General features: G+C 44.6%; 1 protein-coding gene across 4 annotated transcripts in view; it reads right to left on the bottom strand.

Annotated features, from left to right (window-relative positions):
* The window catches only part of ZNF609 (zinc finger protein 609), a 184,609-nt gene that overhangs the window by 6,485 nt on the left and 163,849 nt on the right, over positions 1–14,275 (bottom strand). For 3 of the 4 annotated variants that reach the window (XM_074327572.2, XM_074327575.2, XM_074327573.2), the window contains 6 exons: positions 7,256–7,343; positions 4,024–6,361; positions 2,834–3,200; positions 1,222–1,397; positions 774–990; positions 220–298 (listed from right to left, as the gene is read on the bottom strand). In XM_074327572.2, the coding sequence (XP_074183673.1) occupies positions 225–298; positions 774–990; positions 1,222–1,397; positions 2,834–3,200; positions 4,024–6,361; positions 7,256–7,343 (3,260 nt within the window). In that variant the 3' untranslated portion in view covers positions 220–224. The remainder of the gene's footprint in view (positions 1–219; positions 299–773; positions 991–1,221; positions 1,398–2,833; positions 3,201–4,023; positions 6,362–7,255; positions 7,344–14,275) is intronic. The other variant, XM_074327574.2, reaches the window with a different exon arrangement.

Raw genomic sequence — 14,275 nt, 5'->3', positions numbered from 1 at the left:
AACAGCAGGGGAGGCTGGTACCAGGCTCCCGAGGACAGGGGACGTATCTGAGCACGTGGCTTCATGGAAGACTTGTACAAGAGGCTGGGCCAGCGATTCACCATTTCCAGACCGCTGACCCCTGACAGCCATCCCTCACCTAGGCTCCCCAGGGATTTTGTGATCCGGGTATCAACTACCCTTGCCCTATGTGTTGCACCAAATTAAAAAGTTACTTACCGGTCTCACCTCCGGGGGGGTGGGTAGAGTGAGGGAGTTGAGCCCTGCTGGCTGGCAACAATGGCTGTAGAAGAAAGCCCTGAGTGAGAAGGAGGACATGTCAGTGTAGCACTCCCAGAACCCTGCGATTTAAGCACTTTCTTTTTACCAGCTGGGTGGGTACTGGAAGGAGTTTCTCCGTGAATTCCTTACTCCACTTAGTTTTGGGGTGCTGACAGAAAAAACATCTGGTACTTGGCCTGATGTAGTTGCTGGGGATAGATAGTAAGGCTCTATTTTTTCAGCTGCTTGTTTCTCTTTGGCTGTGGGAACACCTGTTCCTTATTCTTCTGAATATCAAAGCCAATTTTCTAGAAGAGTTTGAGAGTCCCCAAGCTCCAAGGGAGGAAATAAATGTCATTTGCTTTAATGGTCTGCAGGAGGCTAGGCTTCTGACAGAGTAGAAACTAAAAAAAAAAAAAAAAAAAAATCTTGCCCGGGATGAGTGGGGTCTCGCTTTGTGGGCGATGCTCGTGGGGTGGTTAAAAGGGCAGGTGGTGGGAAAGGAGGCTTACCTGCTGCATAGGGTAAGTTGTACTGTGCCGGGAGCAAGGAGTACCCCAAGTGGTGGTGGTGGTGGTGTGTGGACATCAGGCGCTGGGAAGGGGATGTGCGGGGCCGGTCTACACTCCTGTCACCGCCTCCTGCTCCCCCAACGCTGCTACAGCTGCCACCACCCCCAACTACCCCACAGCCTCCCCGATCTCTCTCCTGAGAAGTTTTATCACTTATCTGAAAAGGAAAGCAGACACAAAAGTACGATTATGAGACACACAAGACAGCAAGATGCCCAGAGCCCGCATCATGTCTCCTTCAACATGCAGGACCCCCAAGAATCCACTGGGATGTGGAGGAGCAGCCACACGCACTGCGGTTAGGGCCGGACGTGCCCACCTTCTCCCAGACCCCGACGCGGACCCTCTGGGTCTTTGCTCCTAGTCAGTATCATGGCCCTTCCCTTACCGTGGGAGACTTGCTCTTGTAGTGACTGGCGTGCTGCTGCAAGATGTCCAGGGCTTTGGACTCGGAGCTGGACTTACAGCTGACGCTGGGGCTGGCTCGGGCCTTGTCGGCATCTTCGCCCCCTGAGACCTTGCTGCCGTATGGGGAGAAAGAGTAGCTGGAAGGTAGGTAGGAACCTGGGGAGGAAGAAATAACGCAGTCAAGGAGATGGGAGAGGTAGAGAAAGTCTGCTTTAGTGAGCTTGGCGAGGTGGCATCAGCTTCCCTAGGCACAGGCTGAGATGTTTTCCACCATGCTGTCTTCGGGCTGAGACTCTTAGTCTGTCCTTCTTTACTGAGCTCTAGGGCAAAACTAGCTCAGGGACATTAGGAACATGGCCCTCGGTTTTTGGGGAATCAACTTCCCTAGAGCCCCAGTCTTGGACATTCATCTTGCACAGGTGACATGATAAAGTGGAGAGATCAGAGGATCTGGAGGCAGATGGCCTTGGGCTCAAATACCCACATCTGAGATTTACCAGCTGGGTGGCCTGGAGCAAATTAACCACAGTTTTGAGCTTCAGTTTCTTCGCCATCAAAAGAGCTCAATACTTATTTCATAGGGTGACGGGGAAGACTGAATAAGATAACGTATATAAATCCTCTAGTACAGTGCCTGGCCCAGAGCAGGCACGCATCAAATGGAACTATTATTTTTACATAGACGAATTAGGGGTAACAGGAGAAAGAAATACTACAGGGTGAAGCAATCTTCTATCTGCTTGAAAAGCTTACTTGTCCTATTTAGACGACGCATTATAATGTTACGACAGAATCTCAAGACTATTTAGACTGCTCTCCTGTAGGGAGGTGGGAGCTTTAAGGAGTGGAAGTTCTCTTTTACCCCACAGGTACCCCACAATGGCTCTTTAGGCAACAGAAACCAGGGAGTAGAGCTGAATAAGAGCATTTTCTTCTAACAAGAAACACAAAACTCCTACTCTGTGCCCCTTTCCCCAAGAACTCATGGATGGCAGTGTGAAGAGCTTCTTTTTCCCAAGATGAACCTTTTGTAGCTGGACTTTCCCCAAATCTGACTTCAACCTACTTTTCCCAAATGCGAAGCCTTCCAACCGTACACAGTCTTGCAAACGAACACATGCATTACCCTGGTTTGAATGTTGTTTGTTCCACGTGTCTCTCCTGCTACAATTAAGTTGTAAGCTCCTTGAGGGGAGGCCACTAGTCTTCCCTCTTTCTTTTATATTCCACACAGCGTCAAGCACACTGAAAAATGTAGAATATGTATTTTAAAAAAATCCCAGCAGAGGGAAGACGGCAGTGGCAGAGAGGGAGTTTTACCTTTAGTGACCCAGGAAAAGAGACTGTAGAGGCAACCCTCTAGCTGGAGAGAGGGAGGCAGAGGTGGTCCCACAGACTGTAATTAGGGATCATTCAAGGAGCACGGGGTGAGAGAGGCCACTTCATAGAACGTCACACTCAAACAAGGGCTGTCATGTCAACTACCTGAGCCTCCATACACTTTAGGGAGGAGCAAGAAAACTCTGGTTTTGAAAGCTCTCCTTCCCCTCCTTTCCCGATCAATGGCACGCTGGCTGGAAGGAGTGCTGTACCTGGGTAGTTCTGCATCATGACAGCAGGCATGCCCCGGTAGCTGGGGTGGTTGGGGTCATAGGACTGGCTGTAGGAGTAGCCGTGCATGTAGGGGATGTAGGACTGGTGCTGGGTGAGGGGGGACGACACAGGCACGTGGACACTTGGTCGGGGCTCCTTGCTCCCAAGGCGGGATTCCTCAGACGTGGACAGCTTGCAGTCACTACTTGTGCTTTCCTTCCCGTCCTCCTTGGGGATCGAGTCCTTACTCCGACTCCTTTCCTCCTTCAATTTGCGGTCCCGTTCCTCTTTCCACCGCTCATCTTCTGACTTGATGTCTGAGTACTTGGCAGGGTAAACGTATGTCCACATCCGGGGCTCTGCTTCCTACAACAATCACAGAATGAGCAATCAGTGTTGTACAGATGAGAGAAATTTCAAGCCCAAAGTTCCAGGAGAAACACCAGAGCAGATCGTACCACACACCTGGGACAGAGTATGATCAGTGGCCTCTACTGACCTTTGTTTACAATGAACTCTAGTCCCTCTGCTTAAAAGCCCATCCCCTCCCTGCCTAAAAGGAAACAAGATGTGGGAGGAGAAAAGGGAAATCCATCAGTGAGTCTTCTCTAGGAGAGGAAGAAGCATTCTGGGGAAATGACTCCTTGAATAGAAGAGGCCGCTCCCTTTCCAAGGACGTTAAGGTGGCTTCACTTCTTTAGAGCAAGTTCAGGGGTAGAAGGTCTGGCTGTTTCTAAGTCTCTTGAACAGCGCAAGATGTTAGACCAAGTTCTTAGTTCTAACGCTACCTACAAAATCTTTCTGAAAGTAACTCAGTCTGAGTGGTGTACTTTTGGCCGAGTCTAAAAAAGGGAGGGATCACCACTAACTCGTTCCAGAGGAACCAAACACTGAAGGAAACACTGGACTAGGCCTCCAGTTCCGGCTCTGCTAGTGAAGTCTCAAGTAACCCTACACAGATCAAGCTATCTTACCTGGGACTCGCCTGTCAAATGGGAAACACACCTTTTACTGACGTAAAAGTGCTTTTTTAAAAACATTAAAATTATTCACAAAAGTAAAAATTCCCTAAAATGACAGATTTCTCCTGCTAATCTGTATTCTGTTGACCCCCGACATCAGGAAAACCCTGATTTGTGAGGAAGAGAGAAAGAATATCAAACAGTCTATTTCCTCCCAGAATAGTTACCTGTCGGTACCAAAGAATTGGATCCACCTCTGCCTGTCGGCCACATTCAGCACCAGTCTTGGCTTCAGAAGCCTCCTTGCCTAGGTGGCCGGCCTCACTCAGCTTCACTTTAAGTGCTTCTGGGGCCTGGCTGGGGAGTTTGGAAGAGTCATCTAACTTGGGAATGATGACTGATTTGGCAGGGTCAGCCCCTGGCTCCTTGGCCTTGCCAGGTCCTGACTTCACCAGGTCTGTCAGGCTGGGGGCCTTGGTGAGAGTGGGTGGAATTGACGGCTTTTGTTTCCATTCTTCCTTGAGAGCGGCTTCCCGCTCCTTCATGCCCAGCTCTGCCTTCTTGTCCAGGCCGCGCTGCTGCTCCAGGCTCTGCCGTTTCTGCTGCTCCTCATACTGCTGCCGGTAAGCTGTGTTCGTGCTCAGGAGGTGGGTGTGGTAACTCTGGTCGCTGTAGCCGTAGGGGGGTACATAGGCGTACTGGTTGTAGTAAAGGGACTGCATGTACATGTTGGGACGCTGCTGGATGACGGAGGGCTGCTGACTGGAATTGCTCAGCTCTGGCTTCTTTTCCTCACAGACATCGTTCTTCACTTTGCCCTCTATGCTCTCAGGCTCCTCATCCTTTTTTGTCTTCAGGGCCTGGCTCTCCACTCCTGCCTGGCTGCTGGGGTTCAGAGCCCCTGGGCTGGACTGTGCGTAACTTGGAGAGTAGTAACTCTCAAAGCCTTGGTAATACGGTGAGTCTTTGCTCTGTGGCTGAGGGGGGAAAAGAGTTTTCTTAGCACCTTCCTTAACCAACTGTTCGGGGTCCTTCGACTTGACACTGTCCACTTTGCCCTCCCCATCCTCCCCAGCATCGGAGATGTCCGAGTAGGCGGGGCTGTTGGTTTTGACCGAGCTGGCTTCAGCGCCATTCTGGGTCACTACATGTAAGGGAGTCATGGGCTGGGTAGGGGTAGTGCTGTCCAGGCGGCTACTGCCTCCAATGGAAGGGCTGGGGGCATTGTCCGTGAAGCTGTAAATCTTGTCAGCTTCGGCCTTGATGCTAGCCAGTCGGCTTTGGTGGGGGTCTGATGAGCCATTTAAGAGCCCCTCCATTTTCATCCCATCTCCGGATGATTCCCTGAACGGGCTTTTGCCTTCTTCTGCTCGACACACCTTCCCAGGAGTCAGAGGACTTTCAAGTTCCTTTGAAGACTCCTTCTTTTTTTTGTCTTTCTTTTTCTTGTCCTTGGCTGGAGTCAAGGCAGGGTTGACTGTGAAAGGCTCCCCCATCACAGTGGGCTTGGGCTGAATGGGCTTGAGCTGGGGGCTGTTGGGCATGGCTTGGACCACCGTGGTGGTCAGGCCCGAGGAGGAGCCGGGGCTGGCTGCTGTGAAGGTGGCTGTCTGGAAAGTGTAGATTTGCTGTGCGGGGATGGCAGGGGCAATGGGCCGGGCTGACTTTAAGCTCTTGGAAGAAATCTTTTCAGGTTTCAAACTAGAGGGTTTTTTACATTTTTCTTTTTCCATACACTTTCTTTCCAAAGAATCAAAGGCATCATTGCTTGTTTCATCCATTACTGAGGGTCCATCATCAGAGCCATCATTGGATAAGGCCCCGAGGTCTGTGTCCCCTTCCCCACTCAACTTTTTCTTACAGAGGCCTTTTGTGCTGAATTTGCTTGAAGGAGAAGGGCTATGAGGCTCTACGAGCCGAACTTTGGGGGTAGCTGAGCGGGCAGGGGACAAGGAACCTTTTTGTGAGACAGATGCACCATTGCAGCTCCCGAGGTCTGCATGGAGGGTAGGCTCCTCTCCGTACTCACTGTCTCCATCTGCTTCTGGTTTGCTGTCATCATCTGTATGGGCATGAGCTTGGTGGTACTTAAGTCCATTAATGTGCTTGTACTTTTTGTTGCAGTTTGGGTGGGGACAGTCAATCAAGACGGGGGAGGGACAATTTCTGTCTAGAATAGTGGGTTCCACCTTCGTCCCAGGGAGGGGGCCAGTGGCTGAGCCCATGGAATTCGTACGGACACGCTTGCTCCCTTTGGAGTCCTCTGAGCTAGAATTAAGCTCCATGTCTGAAAGGGGTTTGTTTTTCCGCTTATTTGCTGAGGAAGGACTGGCCTTGACATCCTCAGAGGTGCTACTGGCAGGTGGGCGATGCTCTGAAGAATTCTGGCTGCCTCGACGGCCTTTGCTATTGGCTCCTGCTCGGGTTTTGCTACTGCTGCTGGTCCCTTTGCTGTCAGAGGCTGTGGCTGTCTCACTGACAGGTGTGTTACTGTTGGGACGAACGCGTTTGCCTCTCCCCCGACCGTTTCGCATTTCCAAGTCACTGGTGGGGGAGTCACAGAACCTTGGCAATAGACAAACACAACAGGATATTATTAAAAAGAGAACACATCTTCAAACCAGTTTAGCTGCAGTCTCCAGAAGAACTGTCCAGATGGTAACTATCATTTTCAATGAATATGATTTGTTAAAGGAACTTTTGAAAGCACGGGAACTGCATTAAGTGGTGAGTTCTAGTAGGCTGTCTGAGTACTAGCTGTAGACAGGCTGGCCCGGTGGCTCAGGCGGTTGGAGCTCCATGCTCCTAATTCCGAAGGCTGCCAGTTTGATTCCCACATGGGCCAGTGGGCTCTCAACCACAAGGTTGCCAGTTCAACTACTCGAGTCCCGCAAGGGATGGTGGGCTGCGCCCCCTGCAACTGGCAGTGGCGACTGGACCTGGAGCTGAGCTGTGCCCTCCACAACTAAGACTGAAAGGACAACAACTTGACTTGGGGAAAAAAAAAAAAAAGTCCTGGAAGTACACACTGTACCCCAATAAAGTCCTGTTCCCCTTCCCCAATAAAAAAATCTTAAAAAAAAAAAATTAGTACTCATAGCAAAATATGTATCTGTTTAAAAAAAAAAGTATTGCCAATGAATGCGTGTTCACCCATCGTTAGACTCTATGGCCTCGGTCTCATGGTGATTACAGGTACTACCCATTGGAATTCAAATTTCAGACAAAAGCTTAAATAGGACCTTCTCCCCATTCCTACCCAACCCATGAACACCTAATTCATTTCTTCTTCTTGACTGTCAGATGAATGTAGTGCTTTTCCTTGTCTCTATACCACAATGTCCTTTAAAAGCTGGGTGTCTTTTAAAAGCTAACCAACTCTAGCTGGATGAAGGTACAAGCCATCCCTGATTAGGGTGGTTCAGACTAACATAAACTAAAAAGCTGAAGAGTGCTTACCTGGGCGGTGCCCAATCATGCCGTGTGCAGTCAAGAAGGGTACCTACGTATGTCTTGTTCCTCCATGTTACATTCACCACCAACATTCCTGGAAGACAAGAAGACTCAGATATAGATGAGAGAAGCCCTTTTGGCCACTGAGAAATATACTTCCCATTTGAGTAGCATTCTGGCTCCCGTAGTAGGGTTTAGGGAGTACGCTGGGTCCCAATGAGACAACAGAATTACGCTAATAGTTCTATAGGAACTGCCGTTAGGATGGGCAATAGTTGCAAAGGTTTCATGGTCCAGTTAAGGCACATTTTCATTAAATAAATAAATAAATAAATTCAAACATACTGAAAAAATACAAAGAAACACCTACCAAAAACCCATGTACCCACCACCCAGTTCAATGATTTATAAGATTTGTGCCAATTATGGATCCTGTGTTTGGTGTCAACTCTAAGAATTCTTTGCCCATTGAAGATTATCTTCTAGATTTTTTTCCTAAGTTTTCCAGTTTTCTGTTTGTCCTTGATCCATTTTGAGTCAATTTTTGTATGAGATTCTTTTTTCTGGCCTATGATGACCAGTTGTTTCAATGCCACTTGTTGAAAAGGCTTTCATCTCAAGAATTGCTTTTGCACCTTTATCAAAATCAGCTGGGTGCATTTGTGTATCTATTTCTGGGTTCTCGGTTCTGTTCCATGGTTGATTACTGTGGCTATTAATAAGTCTTGAAATCAGGGAGCCTTATTCCTCCCACTTTCTTCTTCTTTTTCAAAACTGTTTTACCTGTTTTAGTTCCTTTGGCCTTTTCATAAAAATTTTAGAATAATCTTATCTCTATCTACAAAATACCTTGTTGGAATTTTGACAGGAATGGCATTAAACCTATGTATCCATTTGGAAAAAAACTTGACATCTTTACTATGGGCTTCCCGTTTGTTTAGAGCTTTGATTTCTTCCATCAGCACTGTGCAGTTCCAGCATACAAATCTTGTAAATAGTTTGCTAAATTTACAGCTAAGTATTTCATTTTTTTGAGCTATTGTAAATGGTACTGTATTTTTAATTTCAGTGTCCATGTGTTCATAGCTAGTATATTGTAGACATACAATTGATTTTTGTATATTTATCTTGTCTTCTATGATCTAGCTGAATTCATTAATTCTGGGAGGTTTTTTTGCATATTCATTGGGATTTTCTATGTAGACAATCATGTACTGCGCAAGTAAGTACAGTTGTATTTCTTTTCTGAGCTGTATGCCTTTTAAATCCTTTTCTTGCCTTATTGCACTAGCTAGAACTTCCAGCACTATGCTGATTGACATCCTTGCTTTGTTCCTGCTCTTAGGGAGGAAACATTCAGTCTTTCATCATTAAGTATAATGTACAGCTCCATGTCAGGGATATATGAGGCAAAAATATAACCCAAGGAACTCACCACATGTCATTCCTCAGGTCCTGAGGTCCCTAGCTGGTCTGCCTTCTTTTGTCCACCTTTTACAGCCTTGTTATATTTGTTTTATATATATAATAGACAGGGTTTTTAGTTGTATTTGGTGGGAGAAGTAGGGAAAGGTATGTATATTTCACCCTCAACAAAGTGGAAGTCCTGGTTAATTTTATTGGTTACTTTTCTTAGTATTAGATTCCTATTATATAAAATTTTGATTTGCAGGCTTTTTTTTGAGCAGGTTTTTTTTGAGTGGGATGCTTTTGTTACTAATTTTCCCTTCTCTGTTCCATAGTTTTAAAATTTCTTCCATCTAGTACCTTAAGGACCTAGTCTGAACAGGTCTTCTAATGGCCTGTGCCGTTAGAAGAAATGTAGGATATCATAGTTCTCATCATTGAACCAGAAGGCAGTGTGACCTACTTCTTCACAACTCCTTAGGCTTCCCTCCTTCCCTATTCAATTAACTCTATTCCCCCCCGCCCCCCCTTCTTCCGCCTCCCTGCCTCCTCCTTCCCCTCCAGTTCAAGCCATTGTTTCTCAGTCTAGTAGTGTAGGACACAGCTCCCTGGCCCATGCTGGTATTATGAGCTGTGCACTCCCCCAGGCTGAGGCAGCGACCAACCGCTCACAGCACCTCTCGCTGGCTACTCATGACTGTTGTTCACAATCTTAGCTGTAGAGGGCGCAGCTCACTGGCCCATGTGGGAATCGAACCAGTGACCTGGCGTTAGGATCATGATGCTCCACCTGAGCCACTGGGCCGGTCCTCAATTAACTTTTTAAAGCCTCTTATTATGAGTCTGGTTGAGGGTTGGCATCTCACTCCCCTGACTTCAAGTTCTATCTCTAATTACTGCTCAGGAATTCATTTCTCAGGCACCATTCTGTTCCCAGATCTGGAGGCCAGCTGGCCCACAGCTTCAGCATCTTTTCTATTTTTGGTCCACGTAGATGGTTATTTTGTTTTTGAGCCTAAATATGTTCTTTGATTTTCACTTTATATATTTTACTTCTTGCTATGTGTTTGGAAGAGGAAATGTGTCAAAAGTTCGAACACAGTAGGTCATTTTGTTCAGAAGTCCCAAGGCACATTTTCTTTCTTTTTTGTTCTCAATTGCTCAGACAACCAAGGCACATTTGCTACGTAATGTATCTAGAGAATAAGTCTGGGGAATCTAGAATTAGCCTTTTGTTTGTGTTGGTCATAAACTAATAAAATACTCTTTGATTCAGCACTCTACTCCCTACATTTACTACAGATACTCCCAGGGCCTATCTGTAGTAACTCACCTACATTCATTTTCTTTTATGTAGAATGTTGTCTAAAGATCACCGGACTTGGAGTTAAAATACCTTAGTCCAAATCCTCGCTCTGTTACAGTGTAACCTTGGACAGGTCACTTAACCTCTATGAATCTCAAATTTTTAGTCAATGCTACAGGACTAAAACCGAAATAAATGATAAGATTATTAAATTAGATAATTTGCCCATAGTAGGCTTTCAGTACATCAGTACAAAGTGCCTAGACAAAACCATGGAATATCAGGACTGGAACCCTGAACTCTTGGGCATTCCTTTAAGTAAGACCTTATTTAATTAGCCTTTGTTCTCTTTGGAGTCAGATTTTAGGATGTTCTATCATAAAACTAGATCAGACAAGGGAACTGGGAAAATAAAAAAGGATTATCCTTCCAGAAAGTCTCAATCTAATGAAATTAGGGCAGGAAAAAATTTTGGTTTGGGCAATTGGATCCTAATTCAAACATTCATTGAACATCTATTACGTGCTAGGTGTTTTCATGATCTTACTGAATAGTCCACAGCCTTAAACCACTTTTTGAAAAAGTCAGGCCACAAAGAGAAAGCATAGTCCTTACAACAGCACTGTCTTATTGGGGTTGTGAAAACTACCTTCCAAAGTTGAAAATGAAAGCCCAGAAGTTAAATACTTTACCAAAAGTCTCATTTATTAGTGGTCAGATCTTTAAGACGTCACTCAGCTATCTTTAGTGGCTTCTGATTCTTTTTACACAATTTCTTTAAGATGTCCCTTTATCTTAAGGATTTACCAAAAAACCCTCAGAAACACACATACAAGATTGCCGGGAGGGAAGGCGGTGTCCATCCAGAGGAAAAAAGGATTCTTATCCTTTCTAGGGTCCTGGAATCTTAAGGAAAATGGAAAACCTCCTAAAAAAGCAATTAGGCTAAATTTTCTCTGGCTATTAACAAAGTGAATTCAAATGGATGTCTCCTTCCAGGGATGGGCTGCTCTGATTACTGCATAATCAATTTGAACAGAACAGAGTCCATTTACTTCTACACAAGGTAAGACTGAGAGATAGGCACCTCATTAATAAGGGTAGATGAGCAAAGCAGTACATAGAGAGCAGGCATACAATTGGAAGATGAATGACTGTTAGTCCTACTCTTGAAACAGCTGGGCAGGAACACGTATTTATGAATCTGTCTTCTTCCTCTGCTATAATCTGCAAACCTTAGGAATAATGAATGAGCTGAAAACAAGACAGGTCAGATAGAGTGCTGGAAGTGGGAGAGGGGAAGAGGAAAAATTCTGTATGGAAAAACAAAATGAAGGCTTGTTTAAATGTCAAAGCAAACACATTTTTCTGAAGTGTAACTCTCTCCCTACAAGGTTCTGAGTTGAGACAGCTGGGAGAATACGAGGACAGGAAAGAAAAAGCGGAAAAAAACACTTAACAGACCTAGTTTCTCCATTAGGGGCTAACTTTAGGGCAGCAAGTAGGCTGAAGAGAAAGAAAAATTGGTTTTCATTTTAGAAAGCTTCCTATTTTGAATAAGTGTTCACAAAATACGGAAAGACTTGGCTGGTTTGAAGATAATGGTAACAATAATGCTAAAAATAGCAGTACTAAATAGTGCTTTGTGTTTCTCTAGGTGGTTTCGTATTTATCAAGGGTCTCACAGACATAATCTCATTAAACGCTGAGTTGTAGAGTGCTCTCCTTCTTAAAGGGGAGCAACACTGGAACAACATAAAGGAGAAATTACTTAGGTATAAGGCATCGGTCAAGTTCTCCCAGGTCTCAGGAAACGTGCAATGCTGAGACAAAACCTACTCCCAAAGCTGCCCTGCTTTGCTTCAGAGGACAATTCAAAAACCTCAAAACAGCTGTGTGTTCAAGACTATCCAAGGCACAATAGTGGAAAGAATACATTCTGTTGGTAGGTACTTTCTCTCAGGGATCTGGTACCGTCATGCTCAGTGGACCACTCTCCATGGAACACTTCCTTCACTTGGTTTCCAGGACAGGGATACCACACTCTCCTGGTTTTCCTCTTATCTTTCTGGTCACTCCTCAGCATCTTCTGCTTCCTCATGTCTAACTGATGATTCGTGAATTTCTATCTCCAGCCCAAACCTTTGCCCTGAACTCCAGTTTCATGTATCTAATTTCAAATTTGACATTTCCATTTGATGTCTAAATAGAGACCTCAAACTTAACATGACCCAAACTGATCTCCTGATATCCACTCTCCTTCCCCTTGACATCCCCTCCCCCCCAATTTTTACAACTGGCTAAGTTTTCCCTATTTCAGGTAATGGCATCTCCATCCTTTCAGGTCAAAAACTTTGGGAGTTTTACTTGACTCCTTTCTTACTCTCAAGCCCCACATTTGACAGTCAGCAAATCTTGTTGCTTCAACCTTCAAAATATATCCAGATTTTGACCGTATCTCACAATCTCCACTTCTCCAGCTCCAAGAACTCCTTAAATTATTGCAACAGCCTTCTAGCTTACTTCCATCCTTATCCCTCTCTGACCTACTCTCAACACAGGAGCCAGAGACAGCCTGTTAAACCCTCAATCATATCCTATAATTCCTCTGGCTCAAAACCTTCCAAAGGCTGCTTCCCATTTCACCCAGATGAAAGGCCTAAATTCTTGCCGTGACCTTAAAGAGCTCACATGCTGTTGACCTGTATTACCTCTCTGATTACTGTCACCTCCTACGGCTCTGCTCCTTATTCTGTTCTAGCACAGTGACCTACTTGTTCTTTGAACACAACAGGCATGCTCCCATCTCAGGGCCTTTGAACTTGCCATTCCATCTACTTGCAACATCCCCCCAAAGCCCCCACATTCTCAAAGCTTACTCTCCGTTGCTTCGTTCAAATCTCTTCTCAAAAGTCATCTCAGTGAGGCTAATTCTCACCCCCTCATTTATATAATCCCTAGTTCCCTTTCCTCCTTTTCCCCATCCATAGTATTTATCAGTATGTAACAAAGAAGAACTTTTATTTATTTATCTTGTTTATTGTCTGTTTGGTGCTATTAGAATGAAACTTTCTATGAAAGCAAGGATTTTTATCAGTTTTTTCCCCACTGCTGTATCTCTAACTACTAGAAACATGTTTGGCATATAGTAGGTGCTCAATAAACACTATATATGTTGAATGAATGAATGCTCCTTATTTCTCTCCAGAAACTCTGTTAAAGGAAATAAAAATTTAAAAGTAGTTCCATCCTTATACGTGAGTCTAAGGAGCCTTACTAGTGTTTGAAATGAATAATGGTTTATTTTGTGGGCTGAGTAAGCATCTCCTTCATCCAAATGAGTCAGTAACTAGCTGTATAATTCTGGGCAAGCTACTTTATCTTCCTGGGTTTCAATTTCCTCATTTGTAAAACGAGAGGGTTGGAATAGATGGATAACCTTCAAGCCTCCTTCCAACTCTAAAATTCTGGGATTCTATGAAAGGCTATGACACTTAAAAGTATAAATGATAAAATGCCATTTCCCATGGAGTTTTAACAATGATCAAAAACTTAAGCTGAAGAAAATACAAGGCATGAAGTATAAGGCATGTCATTTCAGACATTATTTACCTGGTAGAAAAAAACTTCATCCGTGTGGGAGTATAAATTGGTAAAAGCACCCTGGAAAACTATTTTATTTCTACCAAAACTTAGGTATTTCTAAGCAGACCTTCTAATACTAAACATACACCTATCCTATAACCCAGCAATTCTTAGAAATAAGAGCTTATATCCAACAAGAGGCATTAAAGAACGTTCATACATAGTTGCTTCACTCCTAGTAGCCCCAAACTGGAAACAATTCAAATGTCAATAAAAAGCAGAATGGATAAATTGTGGTATAATCAAAATGTAATACTATACAGTACTGAAGAATGAACTACCATTACACGCTAAAGCATGGATGACTCTCACAGGCATAATGTTAAGTGAAAAAAGCCAGACAAAAGAGTACATACTAGGTGATCACATTTTAAGATAGAAAAACTCATCTATGATGATAAAAATCAGAATGGTGATTACCTTTTGGGGTGGTATTGACGGGAGAGAGCATGAGAGAACCTTCCAGGGGTACTGGTAACATTCTAATTTTGGATATAGGTAGTGGTGACACAGCTATACACATATGTAAAAATTCATCAAACCATGTACTTAATATTTGTGCATTTTATTTATGTTATACACCAATAAAATATTAAAGTGATCTGCAGCAGGCAGGGGGTTCTCGCTCAGTAGCAGTTGACTCCAAGAGTTACAAACTCTCTGGAATA

The sequence above is a fragment of the Rhinolophus sinicus genome, chromosome 3, assembly GCF_057876585.1.
Source record: "Rhinolophus sinicus isolate RSI-liver-muscle chromosome 3, RSI-T2T, whole genome shotgun sequence".
Taxonomy (NCBI): Eukaryota; Metazoa; Chordata; class Mammalia; order Chiroptera; family Rhinolophidae; genus Rhinolophus; species Rhinolophus sinicus.
This window is presented reverse-complemented; position numbering and strand designations above follow the sequence as displayed.